The following is a 19,476-nucleotide window of genomic DNA, read 5'->3' on the forward strand; positions in this document are numbered from 1 at the left end:
GTAACTTATCAGTTTCATTAAAGAATGATATGGACAACAACGATCTCACCTCAAGCTCCATTTAGTGACTGTTCTGGAGCTTTCACATGAGTTTGTTTTCACAGAAATGTCAAATTTTCATTTTTTGAGTGCTTGAAGGACAAGAATAAAAAATGTAACATAAAATATGTATTGTATAAAATATATATGTATATACATGTATTTTTTAATTACTAATTAATAAATATAGAGTACTATATATATGAGTAGATTAGTCGATTGACAGATTGATATCCCCCAAAAAATCCTTAGTTGCCTCTCAATTGTTAATATTTTCTGCTTTTCTCTGTTTTATGTCATTATAATTGGAATAAATTTGGGTTTTGGACTGTTGGTCAGAACAAATAAGACATTTCAAGATGCTTTTTTTTTTTATTACAATTAATCAATTAGTTAATTTGAATCGAGCAAGTTTTGTGATACCATCAAAAGATCCAATTCAGTTTTTAGACCTTAACTCATAATTGTTTTGTCAACAGCTGTTTCAAAGGCAAAGAATGATCTTTAAAAGTCAACATTGAAATTGTGTTGTGGGAAAGCCCAATGGAGTCTCAGTAGAGAGGGCCATTCCTCAACTAGTTGGGCAGTTGGGAAGGGGACAAATGAATAAATACTGTACTTGTGGATGGTTTTAAATTCATGTTTTGGGAGAGACAATGTCAAGCCGGTGTCGAAGACATTAGTAGAGAATGGGGGAGTGATTTAGGAAGAAGGGACAAGGAGAAGAAGGCCCACATGACGCAACCCGTCCTCTTGATTTAGCAGCAGAGGCAGTAATGGAGAGATGGAGGACAGAAGAGACCCGGAGTAAGAGGAGTCATCCAAACCACTTTCTCAACTTGCAGGACTTCAGAGAGCCAAAGGACAAAGTGAAGACAGAAGGGAAGGATTGGAGGACAGAGGATGAGAGTGCAGACAGAAAAGAGGAGGTGGCGGGGTCAGTGGAAAGAGTCAGCAGTTTGAAAGGAGGAGAGGAAAGATGGACAGAGACACTGAGCTGTGATGATACGAGAAGACGTTAGAGGTGAGATGAATGTTCCACCAGCACGGCCGGGATAGTGACCTGCAGGGGATGAGGCATCCAGTCAGCGTTGGTTGTGGTTGAATCTCACACATGAATCTCCAACAGAACTGCAGGCTAATGAGTTGCAATGTTGGTCATGTAGGCAACATGTTTTGACAAGGAAGAACGCGTGGTTGCATTGATTTTACTTTATTTCTTTTAAACACGTTTGACACTGTTATAGGAGTGCAATGCTATATCTGTGGCGTACGCTTTTAACCGAAATGACAAGAATAGAAAAGACTTAATAGAAAATTGTAAGAAGTTACTATTAACTTATAGGCTTTTTACCAACATTTTTCATCAAAACTAGAGAAAGTCAAGGGATATACAGACAACAGTTTATTTAGCTTGTTTCGTTTAACGTGTTACATCAAGCTGGGACTGCAGATGAAAATTAGCCTTTTGGCTAAATCTGATACATTGACATATTGTTGATGTTTCTTAACGTGTCAAAACAAAGTTACAAAGTGCTGTTCATGGGAAAACAATTTACCACTGCAATTAAATAAAATCAAGCAAATAAAAGTAATACTTTCAGCTCCTCGGGCCTCTAAAGTTCTTTGAAGTGAACTGCCTCTAACTCATGTCCACACTAAGGTGACAAGTTGCAGGCCCAAAAGTTTAGGAACATAACTTCTGTGTACATCTCTTGACCAGAAGGTGGCGCCATGTTAACATTTCTCCATCAAAACTTGCTGACGTGCAGTAACAGACTTCATCAGTTCTAACAATAAACCAAGCACATTCAGGCCAACATAGAGTTGTGTTGCACTGGATTAATGAGGAAAAAACATTTGACAACAACAGAACGAGGCTTCCTTCGGCGCAAACAGCAGTGCTGATGTGAATTCATGGAACAACTCTCAGAGAGTACGACAGCAGAGGCTCGAGGCTGTGGTGACGGAGATGACAGGAGGTGTTCGTGTGTGCTCAACGTCACCATGTGAATTTGACGTGCTGCTGAAGTCAGCCAAGTAATTTGTTGATTCAGCTTTCTTACCTGTATGGAATTCAGTCTGTTCTAGGGTCCATTTTGCCTGCCATAACCTTGCCTCTGCATTTAGCCACTATTTTTTATCTCTTCTCCGATACCCTCATCTTCCTTTAAGGTTTGACTTTCTGTCAGATCAGATAAAGACATTCCATGAGTCATCTTTGCATCCAATCTCACATTGTTCTCTCCCCACATCTGTTTCCTTCTCTGTGATGTATTCTGTCACGTGGTCCCTCGGGTGACTCCATGTCATTGTTGTTGTCTACCAACATATTTCCTTTTGTCAGTCCAGGGCTTCTAAAGACACCGTCACCAGCCGAGAGATGACTGTACAAACCACTTGTAGCCAACACTTACTTTGCTTTTATTGCCTTCTTTTTTCCCCAATATGATTAAGCCATCACTCTTTGGAAAGCCTCTCCGTTAGTTATGGACTTTTGCAACTCCCAGCTCAATTGATTGTAACAGAATTGATCCTTCAATTTAGGTCATATGGAGGCTGACATTGTTCGGGGAAGAGTACATGCTGTGTCTATTATGATTAAATAGGCAAAAGACAACTTGCTGTCCGACCCAATTTCCAATGACCTCCAGCGGTAAGTGACTGGATAGAAAACCTAATTAACATCTGTGGAGAATGATGACAAATCGTATTTGAGGATCTTGAACTCGGCAATGACCTCCTGGTGTACCTCCCTGTCAATATTCACATACCAGCTGATACAGCCCTTCCCCTCAGCAATAACTGAACACACTCAACTGGTAAAATGCTTTAAATTGGCAGAGCTATCCGATGATTGCTTTTATTGATACCCTCATTGATTTCCCTCCATTCAATTACACCCTCGGAGGTGAAAGATAACTTCATTAAGGGACTTGAGCCTTGTAAGAGGACACTCTGAATTAGGATGTGGACTTTTATGCCAAAACGCTATCAGGCTGATTAGGCTCGTTCCACTCCTCTGTGTTTGATTCCTCTGCTGATAGTTTAAGAATACAATCCCAGCCAACAGTCAAGCTAATAGCTTTGAGCGGTGGCAGTCAGTTAGCAACAAATGAAGATGGAAAGGCAAGGGAAGTGTGGGAGGCCTGAGCTGACGTTTGTGTCCTTGAGATGGAATGGTGGAGATAAAACTAAGATTCCTTTGCTTGTAGGTCATCAGCCACAGGATAAACAGTGTTTGATGTCCATGGGCATATCCTTGAGGAGGTTAAATATCACAAGATAACCCTCCCTCTATTGGGAGGAGCTTTATTAGTTTTCTGCTGAAGCTGTAGCAGTTGAGGAAAATGTAAACATTGTATGATATAATAAAATACTTCATCTTGGAGGGTAAGAAACAAACCTTTGTTGGCAAAGTAGTCCAAGACGTTATTAAAAGGCGTACTCCAGCAATTTAGCACCACACTTATAAAGTTAAAGGACTTGAAGCAGCAGAGGCTGTTTGTTCCATTTCCATTTAGAAACTTCTGGCTGCTATTTCAAGGCCCGGCTATAGAAAATACATGTGAGAAGTCATGGTCCTGAACGAGTCACACGATTTCTCACAGTTGGGAACACATCCACATTTACAAGGATGGTCATGTGGCCTGACACCACCACAGATATGAGATTAACAAGACACATAATGTCAACAATATGGGTCAAAATAACACTACTACCGAAAGTTCCCACAATGCAATTATATAGCACATTTTTTATCTGAGCCCCAGTTAACTCTCATCTTTCAAACTTCACACCCCCAGTTTGTACACGGGCTGTTCACATCATCTGGGTTATTTCCTACTGCTTTAGAAAGCTCCGACCAGGACTACAGATGACATTATACAGCTTGTTTTTACAGGCGGAGCAGTTTGTTGAGGAATTGATAGCAGAAGGCAGACAAGCTCCTTATTTGTATCCTGATGTAAGCCTGATGGAAGAAGATGAAACAAAGTGTTGGTGTCTGTTCAGCCTCAGACTCCGTCTGAAGACAACAGTGTGGTAAATACACAGTATGTGTTGTCTGAGCTGGAGGACACCAGAAACTTGAACCTCAATACAAAAAGTTGAGTACCGCCATGTCTTTCCAACACATTTGTTACATGCTTTGCTGCACTGTGAGTGAACAAACAAGTTATCAAGATAATCTTACACACGTCCATGATGACAAGTGGACAAAGATGTCAATACTTTGGAAAACTACGATGTATTTACATAGTAGTGCAACTGATATTTCCCACACAATTGAGACTTCTTTGTCATCCAGTGTTGCAGTGAGAAACTAATGCAGGTGTGCCATTGACTGGAGGTCATAAATTGCATTTATTTGCATGAATTTGAAAAAATAAATATATTTTAAGAGCCAATGTGTCCCCATTATTTATATTTATTGGACAATGTTATGTACAGACATTTATACATTTGCACAACGTCAATAAAGCAAACTGCCTTATGATGCTTGACTCTCTCTCTCTCTCTCTCTCTCTCTCTCTCTCTCTCTCTCTCTCTCTCTCTCTCTCTCTCTCTCTCTCTCTCTCTCTCTCTCTCTCTCTCTCTCTCTCTCTCTCTCACACACACACACACACACACACACCCTTCTCCTTGCCTTGCACCAGCCCATTTGTCTTCCTCTGCTCATACAATCAAAGCTCTCTCCCTCTCCAGACCAGTCTCCGGGACAAAAGTCAATGCGACACTCAATTTAGTCAAAATCTTCACTCGCCTACAACTTTGAGAACATTTTTAAATGCAAGAGAAGTTACCGTACCTCTCCGGTTGTGACGTGTTTTAACGGATCGGACGCTACATTTTTGACGGAGGAGCGGCGCCAAACGAGCATGCGAAAAGGTGAGGATGCCGCAAGGTAGGAAAACATGTCTCCTGTTAACATGTGTGTTTGAGGAATGATTACAGGTAAAACAGGTAAGGTGAATTGTTAGAAATCCCATGGGATTTGTCTTCTTATTTCCCAGGTTAACGTTAATTAAAAGTTAGTTATGCTAGCTAACTGTTACTAATGTTAGCTAGCTTACCTAGCAGCTACTGGTTGACTTTGTCTGTAATGTTTACAAGCTTGTGTCTGTAAGTGTTGATAGCCATTAATGCGCTTTAACACATACAACAGTGTGAGGGTCTGTCCTCATCTTAAGCTTCAGGTTAGCTACCTTATTAACGTTGCTATAATTCATATATATATATTATATATATATAAGATTTATTTTTTTATTGGATACCAAGTACAGCACAAAATATTCATTTGCATGCTTTTTCTTTTTGTAGTATTTGTTTTAAAATACTCTAACCGTTATATTTCCAGAAAGTTTTCACCGGTAAAGTGAAGATCAGAAGAACATATGAGCTTAAACGTTGGAACACTTTAATTGTTGTTTAAATGTTACATTTTTCTTTTACAATGAAATACTTTTCAGATTTTTTTAAACTAGATGTCGAACATAAAATCCGTGAGGAATCTGATAAGACGTATGTTTTATGGCGGTCTCGTCTCTTTTCTCCTTGCAGGCACATGGAGTTTGAAATGTCTCTGAATTCTGGCTGGAAAAACGAGGAGGATCAGAAAAATAAAACAAAAAGAGGTAATAAGTTCCCCTTCAACATGCAAAGATAGATAGACTGATGATTAATCTTCAGTAGACCTGAAGCACTATCATTTTTAGTAGTTGCGAAGAAGGAGGAGGAGTTGTTATGAAATAAGGGTTAGTAGTACTATGTCTACTCCGTTTTTAACCTAAAAAACCTAATAAATATGTTACATGATAAACAAAGATACACTAATATTAAAGGCTAATTTTGCAGAGGAGGCACAATACAGTGTGTTCACCTTCCTACTAAAACCACATAAAGGGAAATGTGAAGGTAAATAAAGTCGGCTTCTAAATTTTAAATTCATGACCTGACCAGTTGTGTTGTATATACACATACTATACATCTTGTCCCATGTGGTTTGATGTGTGACCATAAAGTACCCTGTGGGCTCCATGTCTGGATGAAGAGTGAGGAGAGACGCGTTTGGGTAATTAACCTTGCAGTCCTTCGTGATAGCATTTCCTGGGGACAGAACTATTATTTAAGTAAGTTTGCCGAGACGTAGATAACGTAGTAATGAAGGCATCAAAATGACAGAAATTGTATCTGCTTGTTCTTGTCATCGCTCTCAGGTCTGCTAGTTATTACCACCCGATTTCATTGTTTCCCCCTTTGTTCATCTGCACTAAATGCTCAACGGTGAAGTCGTAGCAAACGTATACTGATTTATGTAGAAGTCTAGTTTCGGGGGAACATCTTGATGTCCTAGGGATCTAAAGGGTACCCGTCAGTTTTCTAGTTTGTCTCTAATCAAGAAACCCCCCAAAACATAGCTTTAAAAAAAAAAGGAAGTGTATTGTCAGCAAACTTTATACAGTCGCCTTTCAAGTTAATAGCGGTTGAGTGTTTCATACTCATGAGATAGATTTCGGGTAGAACATCGCTTTGACTGCTTTGAAGGAAACCACAAACCTTCACGTCCACAGCTTGAAGCTCTCTTAGATCGGCATGTACGAGGCTGGCTGCTCTTTAAAGTAACACTCCTCAAATAGTTATTTTAATGGCGCTTTAGGAAACTGGAGGCTTTTGGTCTGAGGCTGGGAGACATCTGGGGAAAATGCAATGCATCACCTTCAGACGTTCAATGTGGCAGTACTAGCAACGTGGGTCATCTTAAACACACTTCATTTGAAGCTCAAACCCTTAATTCACAGAACATATTCCGGCTCCAGACGGTGTTTCCCCGCTGCCTCTCTCTCTGTCGTTGCTGCCGTATTTGTGCTACTGGGTTAGCTCGTAGAGTAGTGGCTTTCACCACCACCAAACCATTGAAATAGCTGAATTAAATGTTTTATTTTTCACTTGCCTGATCGGACAACTGCATGAGGCATTCCTGAAGTTAGGTCTTACATAGGATTATGAACTAAAATACCTGATTTGATGTTTAAATTAGCTTTTCTCTGTGTTCCTGTGCACAACCATGATTTTCTTTGCCGATGAGCTGACCTGAAAATGAGCAATTTGAAGGATTACTTCCAGTTTTTGCCATCCACGAGACTTTGGGTGGTGATAGCTGTGCTACTGGCCCTCCAAATAGTACATTACACAACATGGCCAGATGTGCAGTTTTAGAGGGCATGTGACTCTTAATGAGACAGTCAGGACTTCTCTACAGAGTGAGACATAAGGAAGCATGTTACCAGCAGCTGGACTGGGTTTCATATTCATTTTTTTTTTGTTTCTTTTTTTAAATAGAATGTCACACTGACTCAGTGTGTCAGTGTGTTATAAATGATGTGTCAGTGAGAGACATCTTCAGTGGCATGGCATCGATAGCTATATATGCACTGGTGTAAATGCATTTTAATCTGTTGTTGCCAGAGTTTTGCATGATATAAAAATCAAGAAAAACAACTTTTGAAAATAATTTATTCTCAATTTGTAATAAGTATAACTGTAAGTGTTGTGAATTACGGAACATCTGGACGGTCAGACATAGTAACAACCTCATTTAATTGGGGATGTTCAGTTAACAATTATGGTTACACATTCCATCGTTATCATTAGTCTTCCTTTTGCGTGCTCATGCCAAGGGTATGTTTAGACATGAGCTTTGGGGCGTAGCTATTAAAAGAATCAAGGATGAACGTGTTGGTATTGTGAAGAAATTCACCCTGTTCACTGTAGGAAAGACAAAGAGCTCAAAGGTGCTCTGACAAAAATACTCTGTTAATACAGCAGAAGAGTGTGTGGTGTCATCATTTGCAGAATTAAAACGTGTCGATTTATTCTGTGTTTGGGGGAAAGAGAGACACACACAAAAAGACAGGTTAATAAATACTCTTGTTTTTTCTCTCCACATATTAGACACTGTTAAGAAGGAAAGGGTGATTTATTATACTAAGTTCTGGGTAGATATGTGGCTTGTCTGTAATGAGTCTGTCTAAATGAATTGTTAGTATTAATGTGGGTTTCATCATTGCTTTTCTCTCCGCAGGGAAGTAACAGGAGGTGTATGTGGCCTCTCACTGTAGTTTCCCTGCAGCTATCATGAGTTGGAGTTTCCTGACTCGCCTGCTGGAAGAAATCCACAACCATTCCACATTCGTGGGCAAGATCTGGCTCACCGTCGTCATCGTCTTCCGCATCGTGCTGACGGCCGTAGGAGGGGAGTCCATCTACTACGATGAGCAGAGCAAGTTCGTCTGCAACTCGGGCCAGCCGGGCTGTGAGAACGTCTGCTACGACGCCTTCGCCCCGCTCTCGCACGTCCGCTTCTGGGTTTTCCAGATCATTCTGTTGGCCACGCCCTCGCTCATGTACCTGGGCTATGCCGTCAACAAGATTGCTCGGGTGGAGGAGCAGACGGACAGTGGGGGAGTGATCGGACTTTCGCAGAGGAAGCCCAGGAAGCCCTATCTCGCAGGCAGAAAGCAGCACAGGGGCATCGAAGAGGCCGAGGATGACCAGGAAGAAGACCCGATGATCTATGAGATGGCGGAGGAGGAGAGTGATGGCGGTGGACCGGTGAAAGGAAACAGTGGCGATAGGCTAATAAAGGTCAAGGTGCGCCATGACGGGCGCCAGCGTATCAAGGAGGATGGACTCATGCGTATTTATGTCCTTCAGCTCTTGACCCGCACCTTGCTGGAGGTGGCTTTCTTGTGTGGACAGTACGCCCTGTATGGATTCGCTGTGCCTCACACCTACGTGTGCTCAGACCAGCCCTGCCCTCACAGTGTGGACTGCTTTGTGTCCCGGCCCACTGAGAAAACGATCTTCCTCCTCATCATGTACGCAGTCTCCCTGCTCTGTCTGGCACTCAACATATGGGAGATGCTTCACCTGGGCATCGGTACCATCTGTGAGATCGTACGCTCCCGCCGGGTGAGGCTGCCCGACGATGAGCTGTACGGGCTGACGCGGGCACAAGGAGCTCTCAATGACGAAGGACTGAGCGGAGATGATTACAGAGGCTACCCTTTTTCCTGGAATGCACCATCAGCTCCACCTGGGTACAACGTCGCCATCAAGCCTCTTCTGGTATCTACAGGGCACCACGACAAGCCACTACCCATCACCGACATCACTAACGCCAAGATGTCATGCCGGCAGAACCACGTGAACACTGCCGAAGAGGAGCGTCAGCAGTACACCAATAACGGTGAAAACATGTGCACAGCAGGGATGGGAGATGCCCCCAGATGTGTTCACAAGGACATCCGTCAGCCTCAGAACAAGCTGGAGGCTGACAGTCCGGCCAACAGCCACAGCAAGCCTCACCGTGATCGTAAACACCGGCAGGCCTCCAAACACTCAAGCAAGGCAGACGCTAACAGAGGCAGCAGCACCAGCAGTAGCAGCAAATATGGAGTCATAAAGGGTTCTGAGTGGATCTGAAATACAGACTGAGACTTTTGTTATTTTAAAACAATGCAAAGCCTTCTCAGACCAAAATGTATTTATGTTTGTGTGTCCGTACTGTGTGTAAAACATGGACACGGCACCTAGTTTAGATTCTTTTCAGTAGTATTCATACCATTATAATAGTTTGGTGATTATAAGTGATTGATAGTGTCCACTGTTAAGTCATGTGAGGATCAAACAATTTAACAGTTGGCCACAAAAAATAAACCTAAACATCCCCAATGGTAATAAATGGTGCCTACTCATGCAGATATATTACATATATATTATATATAGGAATACTCACCGCCCCAGGGCCTTCTGCCAGTCCGTGACAAAGCTGGATAAATGTTTGTTGCCGCTGTAAACAATATAAAAACGTATGAAAATAACTTTGTATATTTTGTTAAATGGCTTTTGCAGGAAGATGTTGGCGCTGTGTTTGATTCCCTGTGAATATGCAGAGGCGTCCATGCTGTAAACCAAGGTGCCTTACTTAAACAATGTGCTGCATCTTATTGACTCTGCATCACTTTAACTGTCACATAATGTCGTCATTAACCCCCCAAAATATATCATCACTGTGGACTGAAAGCAGAAGCTAAATCCTACTCTCTGTGTGACTAGTTTCATTGCTGTCCAGGGGTTAACAATGTTGTTTCTGAGTATGCAAGCTGTATTGATATTTTCACCAAACCAGGTTTGATGTGGATGAAGATAAATGAGAGACTATGGGTTCAGTTGGTAGTTTTACAGTGTTTTCTGTGGGTGTTTTGGAGCGAGAAAAGCAGCTCAATGGAAGTGTTTAGCAAAATATAATGACCTAACTCTGTTGTTTGAACTGTTGTCAGTGTCTTATTGTCAAGCTGTTACAATTCAACATGTTTTTTGTTTGTTTGAAGTTCTTGCTATGAAGGCTGTCTGCACCAGTAGTTTATGATATTGACATGATGAAACAATCAGTGTCTGTTGTATGTTTGTTTCAGGCCTGGTATAAAGAGTTCTTTGTCATCAATAAATACTTTTAATTGCAGATTTCATTAATGCTAGTTTTTTGCACTGTGCCAGTGTTTTTGTGAACAGTATTTTTCTGAACAAAAATAATGAATTGGTATTTGTTATGTATTCTGTGTCTGACATATAAGTATTATGGTGGCATGACAGTATAAAACAAGTATTGTAAATTTGAATCCTCCAATGGGTGGAATGAGATTACAGACACACTGCCCCCTGCTGGGCAGCAAGGGATAACATTTTAACTATCTTCCTCTTCAATGAGACTGAGGCTTTGATCCCCAAAGATTAAAATGATCCGTGTTTCAGTTAATGTTACACGTTGACAGCTAAGGTAATAGAAAGCGATTATATTAGTTTTTCAAAAACAATTTCACCCCTTTTATTAAAGCACACGAATATACTTTTTATTGTTTATTTTGAAAGCAGCAAAACATGGCTGGGGCAATTGTGTTCAAATGTTTTGGCAATTTTTTCAATTTCAATAGTGGGTTTAGTTTAAATAAATACTGAATGATAAAATAGATAATCACCTACAGTACAACTAATATTTTGATATACAACCATCTATATGGCAGAGCGTTTTTTCCCGGAAGTGACGTTGACGCTACGTTCACGTCTCTCCGCCAGTGTTTTTAAAAAAGCGGCGGTTGCTCCTCGAGCACCTTTTATAGTGAATCAAAAGCATTTAATTCTTTATCGCAGTTGTCCAGCACACTATTACAACGTAAGTGGGTTATATTTATTTATTTTGACGAATATTAAACCTCATTACAAACTTTTTGTGTGGGCCCAGGCGTTTATATCGAGGAAAGCTAAGCTAGCTAAAGTCAGCTTATGCTAACTAAAACAGCTAGGTTTGCTAACTAGGTTAGGTGAATAATGTGTATATTGCGCTGTTGTAGTAGTTAAACTAACTTTACATGCTTTATCTACAGAATGTTTCGATGTCTCACTGTAAGATTGCCGCAACCTTGTTTTCAGTAAACTATTACATTTAGCGTTAGTCTTTGTAAACTTTACCACAATCTGACAACAGAGAGGAAACCGCATGTCATTTTATTCATTTGTACGTTTGTTATTGTTATTAAGAGAACGGGGTCAGCTCAGTAATAAAAGCACTAATCTCATATATGAGCACTCACGTTAGTCATATACAAGATAAAATAAGATAATATGGTAATAAGATAGAATGACAATGGTAAGATAGAATGACAATGAGGTGATGGAAATGACAGTAAGTTGTAAGATCAAAAGCGATGACATAAATTGTGCTGTATGCATATTAAATTATAATTGTGTGTAAAAGTATGTGACATTATCTCTTAATAGTATTTCACAAATGTAATGACTAGAAAGATTGACATGTGAGAAATGAGAGTGGAATGAGATAAAATAATATCAAGAATATAACATGATCATATATATATAGATAGATAAAAAATGGGATTGTGTTTGGCTCAATAGCAGCAGTATGATGCAATGTATTCTTGCGTAACAGTAGGGGAGACCTTGCATTACATAACGTCGCTATTGTTTTTATTAGTGCTCTGTCAAATGTGTATGCAGAATTATAACATTTTAATTAACACATGTTCTGTTCTCTTTTCTTAAGTAGGATCCTGGTGTTTGTCTGTGAAGCTGTACGCTCCTTTACTGCACCAGGATCATGCAGCACCAGCAGTGTGCAGAGGAGCGAGGCCTCCTGGGCTCACTCTGTCCTGGGCAGAAGAAGCTGGAGGGGAAGACCTTCTACTTGGACAGTCTAAAGAAACGCTCAACAGCCCTGCTTTTGGAGGCCGTTTCTCTTCTGGGAGGGGTGAGCATGTGTAAAGGCAGCATGCCTAATTGAATAATCAACAACTATTTTGATAAGCGATTCGTCGTTTTACCAAAATAGTTATCAAGTAATTTTTCATGCATAATCGACAGCAAATGTTGTTTTCAGCCTCTCAAATATGGAAACTCCTTGCTTTTCTCTGTTCAATGTCACATAAAACTGAATATGTTTGGGTTTTGGAATGACAAAAGAAGACATTTAAAGACATCAACTTGGACTTTTCTCACTATTTTCTTGCGTTCTATAGACCAAACGATTAATCAATATTTATAGAAAATAATCTGCAGATTCACATTCACAAAGAAAAAGACGAAGGTCTGACTATGACAGATGTCTCTCAGCAGAAACTGATGAGCAGATGCTGTTTTGTTTTTTTCTTTCTCTGAAGAGGGTCGAGAGTTTCCTGCACAAGGACGTGTGCTTTGTCGTGACTGAAAGCCAAGAGGGCCCGAAGGAGCAGAAGTGTACCGACACTAAAGCGGAGACAAAGGGGACGAGTGAAGAAGCCCAGCGTCCTATAATGCAGCGAGAGTGCGTCTTCAGCAGTGACAAACGGAGACCAGGAACTCCTAGACCAACGGTACAAAGCATCACCCATGCACGTTTTAAATCCTTTTACAGCTTATAGGCTCTATTACTTGTGTAAATTGTTACACATTTATATAAGAAATATGAAAATACTACATATTACCGTTTCTCTTCAGGCTTGTGGCAGCCGTGGGAAGGCCCTGCTGGAAAAAGCCATTCGCAACAATGTGAGTGGGCTTTATTTGTGGTGGATATCGGTGATATACTGAAGACTGACGTGGTTTGTTATCGTGACTTTATTCTGATGGATCTGTATTGTAGGAGCGACTGCAGGGGACCAGTGTTTTGGCCAATGCACGATCATGGGGAGTGACGATTTTGTACGTGGACGGTATCCTTTTGACTAATAACGTGATTATGCAAATCTAATCTGTCTTATATTCGTTCACCGCTGTAGTGCAGTGATCCTCTGCTCACAGCAGATGGCACCATGCGAGTGCTTACTGTGTCTTACTGATACCAGCTGAAGAAGCCTGCTGTTAACCAGCGTAGAAATGTCACATTCTTAACCTAGAAAGTGTGTGGAGGTTTGTTGTTCCTTAATGTTGTATCAGATGTCCTTTTGTATTTGAAACAGTTGACTCCAGAGAGCTTCAGTGCTATACACAAGAGGCCGGAGGTAAGATGTCTTTTCACTTCATCAGACATTCAAATGTAATAGTTTTACATTTAAAAAACAAGCAAGTAAATGATTTATGAATTAATTAGTGACAAGTTAACAGTTCTGAAAAGATAGTTCCCATTAAAATGTGATAAACTTTGTTAGGGATTATAATGTACATCAGCCTTTTCTCTTTATTATTGATGAGTCTTAATTGAATTCTTTCTTTTTTAATGCAGAGGACTTCCACCAAACAACATGTTGTCAAAGGTTAGTTTATGCATGTGTGCTGCTAATGTCTTTATTTCCCAACAACACAGTATAAGTGCTTTTTTAATTGTCTGTTCTCCTGGTCCACAGCTGCAGCGTTGAGGGCTCCCTATCTTAAAATTGAAGACATGAGCAGGTGACTTTCATCCCTCATTCAGAGCAGTTTGTTTTTTGTGTTTTATTTCCTCTGTAGCAGGGGTGGGGCGACTTAAATCCAAAGGTAACAGTGCACTTGGGAAACAGCAACCGTCTGTCTGAATATCTGAATCTTAAGCTGCTAAATGCTCCACTGTGTTCAGCAGCTAGTCCCCGAGTGTGTGTGTGTCTGTCTGCTGTTTGGTGCTGAGAAGCCACAGTGGCTTCGTAGAGCTTTTAACTGGTTGGAAACAGCTATGTTTTGCATCTGGAAAACATGCAATGAGAGCCGTGAGAGTGAACCAAAAGAGTAGAGCTGCGGGTCGGACAGCTAACCAATCGGCTGAACGTCGCTATCAAACTCCTTAAAGCCGAGGGGACCTGAAGCGACCCCGTTCACATTGTTTTCATATTGTGATTTAGTGTAAAATATTAGTTACAGCTTCTTTAATTCTGTGTTTGATTCCAAAATGAATATAAATGGTTTAGTATCAGATCCTTTTTTTGCAGTTCAAGCATAATGACTTGCAGTGACCTGTCCCCGTGTTCCTGCCCTTCCTTACCCCACTGGGTGCTAGTTGTGGAGGTTTACATTTCAGCCCAGATGATTTTCTTAATTGAACCTGTTGAGGAGTCCTATCGTGTAATGTGAAGAGCCCCCCTCAGTGGTGCTGCTCCCCAGGAGCCCGGCGCTCGAGCGGATACAATTTCTATTCGATGAAGCTTTGTAAGCTCCACCGCCTGTTCCTGCAGCGGACCTCTATGTGCTAACAGGTCTTTTCATTCGCCCTCTCATTTCACTTAATTGAAGTGCTCTGGCTAAGAGAACCCATGACATCTGAAACATTTGAATGATAGCCGAGTTAGCCGATTAATCTCACATTTTGCAAAGTGGATTGAAATATTTTTAATTAGAAAATAAGATGATGATGATGATAATAATGTTTTTGTTTTTGATTTTGTGTATTAACTCCTGTTGTTTTGTTATCTAACCAGGAGACACAAGCCCTTGCATATGCAATCTATGGCCTTCCCCACTCTGTGGTACTCGGGCCGCTTTAGTCCCTTTGAAGCTCCACCTCCTCTGTTTGATCAGCAGTCAGAGCAAGGAGAGAATAAAACAAGGTTTGTTTCACTAAAGGATGTTAAGAAGTGTTGTTTTCCAACAAACAAATCGGGTTCAACAGTCCATGATGAAGGATTTATCCTAATTGTTCATTCTTTGTAAATTAGGGAGAAGAAAAAGGTTGAAAGCAGCATTGAGGACAAATCTCAAACCGCACTCGACTGTAGCCCTTCACCGTGGAGGCCACGCAAAAAGGAAGCGTCTTACTGTGAATGCTGTCATCAACCCTTCACTAATCTGGAGGAGGTGGAAATCTTTAAGAATTACTTTTGTTGCCACCTAACAGATTTTTTGCGTTCATTGTTTGGCTTGTGTTTACATCTGTGACTGGTTGTCTTTGTTGGCCCTCGCAGCACTTGCAGACTGATCAGCACCGTGCTTTTGTTCTGGATGCCTCAAACTACAGTGTGGTGGACCAACTCATGACTGAGATGCTGCCGGGATTTAACCCCAATCCAGCTCAACACTCGGATGAAACACTGAACCGGTGAGTTTTGGTCATTGCATAGAAATGTGCTAATGATGTGAAATTCCTGTAATCTTGTTTTTCTGAGTTTTCTGTGTTGAAATGTTTTTTCTTCTTTCCTTCCTTAGACCACCAACCCCTTTTCCCATCGGTGAACTGGAGCCTCTCACTGATGCGGAGACGGAGCATGCTGTTCAGGCCTTGCATAGACACGGTTCATCTTTCCATATTCACCTCTCCAGTCCTGCTAAGGTTCCTTGTTCATCTGGCCCTGCCAGCCCATCACCAGGAGTTCAGTTTCCCATCCCAAATCCACCAGCCACTCGACCTGCTGACATCCAGCCGTGCAGTACTAACACAGACTGCCAGCTCCCTGACATCCATCCTCAAGCATTAAGTCCAGCAATGCCTGTTTTGGATATTGAACCACAAGCTCACAATGAACGCTTCTCCCCATCCCCTGACCCGTACTCCCTGCCTCCGGTCCTCAGCCCACAAGTCCCTTATACCTCCTACATTATGGAGCCGCACTGCCCGTACTCGGAGCCCCCTGTCCTTAGTCCTCAACAGTACATTGCAGAGGAGGCTGAGGAAGCACACGCTTGTGAAATGGACACTGGAGAAAGTGTGTCTCAGTGTGTACCTGATCCTATCTCCACAACACATTTTCCCTCTGTGGCTTCGACAAATGCAGAAGGAGTAAAAGGATCAAATCAAGAAAGTATTTTGGGATTAAGTGAAATCATATGTTCCACCAATGGTTTAGAGCGTGCGACGCTGTTGTCGCGTAGATCTCGGTCCCTCCCTCGACAGATGGCGGCGACGCCAAACGCCAAAAAGCGCTGTAGATCAGCCAGCCCAGAACATAGCCGGAGCAAAAGGAGGAGGATTATAGCGGAATTTGGCTTCAGACGTAGCTGGATTAAACAAGTGCATACAGCTGCCAAACCAGAAAGTGACATTATGGCAAAACCTGAGGGCTGTTTGTTATTTGACAAAGTCTCTTGTCAGGAAATACAGTCCCGTCTTAACCCAAAGGTTTGCTCCACATGCACTGTGGAAGCACTCTGTTCAAAACAGACTTTTACCACGTTTTGTGTTCCTACAGTACAGAATTTCACTCGGGAAACAAATCAAAGCGACATTTTAGGTCACGGTGGCACTTCTGTTGCTGATCATCCGTCACAGCCACTCTCCTCAAAAGCAAAGACTTGTGAAAAATCTCACAGTGCGTTTTCAAGTCAAGACTCTCAGCGTGCGCTGTCCCACTCCACCTCGGTGTGCATCGAGTCGGCCCTCATCCCAGACTTAGCCAGACTGTCTCCATCATCATCAGACTCTGACTGGGACTGTGGCCTGCTGTCACGACTCGGACCTTCCCGCGCCGCTCCACCGTCGCCCACCGAGCAGAGCCGCGAGCTCGACAAGGAGCTCCTCCACATGCCGTGCACCTGGATGCACGACACCAGCTACGAGTCCCGACTACACACCGTCCTTCAGCCGTCACCCCCAGCCGCCTCGCTGTGCGGGGAAGAAGTGGACTCTTCAGCGTTTTCCAGGACTGTGGTACAAATTGTTGAGGTTCAGCACTGACGGTTATTGTCTTGGTCATTTTAAAGAACTGCAAGACCCGCTACCTGGAAGCTGTGCAAACTGCTGCATAGCTAACAGAGAGGAAACAATTGGCAGCGCTTAAGCTCATCAAAATAAGTGAATGAAGTGTACACTGAATAAATATTTAAATCTTAGTGCAAACTAAAATGTTATATTAAGCTGATTTTTAAGGTGCTGATTTCTATTTTCTCTTATTTTTTATTGAGGTAGATGTTACTTAGTGGATGCATATTCTCAGGAATTTGAAGAGCGTCCATTATCGCTTTTCCTCTCGACCCCTAATCCTCCTCGTGCACAGAACCCTGAGCAGTATTCCGTATATGTTGTGCTGACTGAAGTCTTTCAGCAGCTATGTCCGGGAACATATGGCGGTATAGAGAATTTAATGAGGCTTTTCTGAAAGGGGCATTACTCAATTACTGTAAGTGCTGTGTCTGGATCAGATCCCACTCGCGCCGGCGTTGATGAGGCGTTGGTAGAGTGGAGGACTCGCGCAACCTGTGGGACAGAAATCTCTCCGATTAATGTAAAATTGCATTTCCCACCTTTTGAAGGTTGGCCAAAGGACTTGTTTTGTCAAGGGGAGACTGCTGCTTCACGGTATGTGTGCTGCAGCTACAGGGAGGTTCATCGTCCTCTCTTGTTAGTGTTTGAACCTGCCGTCAAAGACTTGTCATTGCTCATCATAACAGACAAAACTAAAATGTCCAAAATCCCACCTTCTGAATATCTTACATGGACTTTTAAAACAAACATGCAGAATGCGACAAGCAAAGATAAATCACACATGATTTCAGTATGTGGAAGAATAGCTGCTCTCTATGTGAAATAAATTCTTGTACAGTGTTTTTAAATAAATGTTTTGAACCATAAACATTTTCTGTTGCATAGTTAAGAAAAGGTTGTTGCTCAGGTGAAGCAAAGTTAAGAAAAGTTGGGGTTTGCGGAGTGTAATTTCCCCCTCCCCCCTCTTGGCTTAAATAAGTGCTGACTCTGCGTGTAGGCTAAAGGAGAGCTGAATGGGAAGGGAAGGATGAGGCAAGGACAGCAGTGGGTCGATGTGTCCTGTTTGGCTCATCAGCCCAGCTTCCAGCTGACACAAACAATATTTGATATCTCATCTCCGAGCCTTGTTGCGTAACCCTCGGCTCTCCAGATTTGTTGAAATGAAAGGAGCCCGTGTATGAGTGACCCTGGCCAAAACCACCTTTAATTTAGGAGACTATTTTTTGGAAAGGAATGTGGTTTGGTTGTGTCTAGTGAGGTGTCATTTCCAACTGGAAGTTTAGGGTTCAAGTGAGAAACAAAGCTCAAAATACCAAATATTCTGGTCTAAGTATTTGACATGTCCGTCCACAGACAGATTTTGTGTGAGGGGTTAATGGATTGTAGTTGGCAGTCATTTTTGATCATTAAAGCTAGTTATATCTTTAAATTAATGATTAGTCTTTTCAGCGCTCTGTGAACACTGAATATAAACGTTCAATCACCAGCTCTCGTCATTTACGATCTTCCTTTACAGATGTTCACAGTAGGCCTAACTAAATGTTTCTTCTCCATGTTGGCTTAAAAGTTAGTTCAAAGTTTATCGTTTTGCCAGCTGCTGTTTCCATGCTCCAGAATAAATGTACAATCTCTATATAAATGCACACTAATTAGAAGAAAAGGTACCCTACATTTAGAATAGCATTATGATAAGCGTTAAACGGTCACAAACTAAACTGCTTCATCAGGACTGTGTGTCTGGTTTGATCAGATTTGACTGAAAAAAACACCAACTGTCATCAGAATGTGATTTAACTGTTGACGTTTCAGACATTGTGCTTTTCAGCGGCCAACTTCATACCATTGAGAAGGTAATAAAGTTATCTCTCAAGTGCAAGAAACAAAACTGTTATAACTGGCAGAAAGTTGTTCAGGTCAGCCAAAGTATGTTAGTTTAAAGAATATTAAGAGACCTGTATACAAAAAAATAAAAACCAGAGTGAAGTCCAAAATATGGTTTGTTTTGGGGTGTAACATAAATATTCATTTTCTTTTTGTATCACAATAATCTTGTTACTTTTTAAATTTAATCCTAAAACTCCTTTTTGGGATCCAGACCACCGATCTTTATAGTTAGGAATGTAAAAGTCACCAGGTTCACTGATGACAAAAAACAATTGCCATTAGGCAAAGCCAATGATTAATATATGTTTGATTATGTTTGCTTTATTGCTATGATTAATAAAGGGGGGAAAAAACCGATTGAAACTCCATATCAAATGTATTTAAGACGTGTTATGTAACAT

The 19,476-nt window shown here is 41.5% G+C and overlaps 2 protein-coding genes across 3 annotated transcripts; both read left to right on the forward strand.

Annotated features, from left to right (window-relative positions):
- The first annotated feature begins 8,175 nt into the window (after nt 1–8,175).
- LOC142951900 (gap junction gamma-1 protein-like) lies at nt 8,176–9,525 on the forward strand. Its single transcript, XM_076093776.1, has one exon. The coding sequence runs from the start codon at nt 8,176–8,178 to the stop codon at nt 9,523–9,525; it is 1,350 nt and encodes a 449-aa protein (XP_075949891.1).
- A 1,615-nt stretch (nt 9,526–11,140) lies between these two features.
- Nucleotides 11,141–19,182, forward strand: dbf4b (DBF4B-CDC7 kinase regulatory subunit). 2 transcript variants are annotated; one of them, XM_076093774.1, is made up of 12 exons: nt 11,141–11,272; nt 12,164–12,364; nt 12,774–12,965; nt 13,090–13,140; nt 13,235–13,304; nt 13,528–13,592; nt 13,814–13,844; nt 13,935–13,980; nt 14,976–15,104; nt 15,213–15,351; nt 15,459–15,592; nt 15,700–19,182. In XM_076093774.1, the coding sequence occupies exons 2-12, from the start codon at nt 12,215–12,217 to the stop codon at nt 17,162–17,164; spliced, it is 2,472 nt and encodes an 823-aa protein (XP_075949889.1). In that variant the 5' UTR covers nt 11,141–11,272; nt 12,164–12,214; the 3' UTR covers nt 17,165–19,182. The 2 variants fall into 2 exon arrangements, with proteins under 2 accessions (XP_075949889.1, XP_075949888.1); XM_076093773.1 differs by having other exon boundaries at nt 11,151–11,272; nt 12,161–12,364.
- The last annotated feature ends 294 nt before the right edge of the window (nt 19,183–19,476 follow it).

This window comes from Anarhichas minor, unplaced genomic scaffold, assembly GCF_050575085.1.
Source record: "Anarhichas minor isolate MPS153535 unplaced genomic scaffold, ASM5057508v1 ptg000017l, whole genome shotgun sequence".
Taxonomy (NCBI): domain Eukaryota; kingdom Metazoa; phylum Chordata; class Actinopteri; order Perciformes; family Anarhichadidae; genus Anarhichas; species Anarhichas minor.

Coding starts and splice junctions, on each gene's coding strand:
- LOC142951900 (XM_076093776.1), top strand. CDS start 8,176: ATGAGTTGGAGTTTCCTGACTCGCCTGCTGGAAGAAATCCACAACCAT.
- dbf4b (XM_076093774.1), top strand. CDS start 12,215: ATGCAGCACCAGCAGTGTGCAGAGGAGCGAGGCCTCCTGGGCTCACTC. Junction 15,352..15,458: donor CCTTCACTAATCTGGAGGAG/GTGGAAATCTTT, acceptor TGGCCCTCGCAG/CACTTGCAGACTGATCAGCA. Junction 15,593..15,699: donor TCGGATGAAACACTGAACCG/GTGAGTTTTGGT, acceptor TTCCTTCCTTAG/ACCACCAACCCCTTTTCCCA.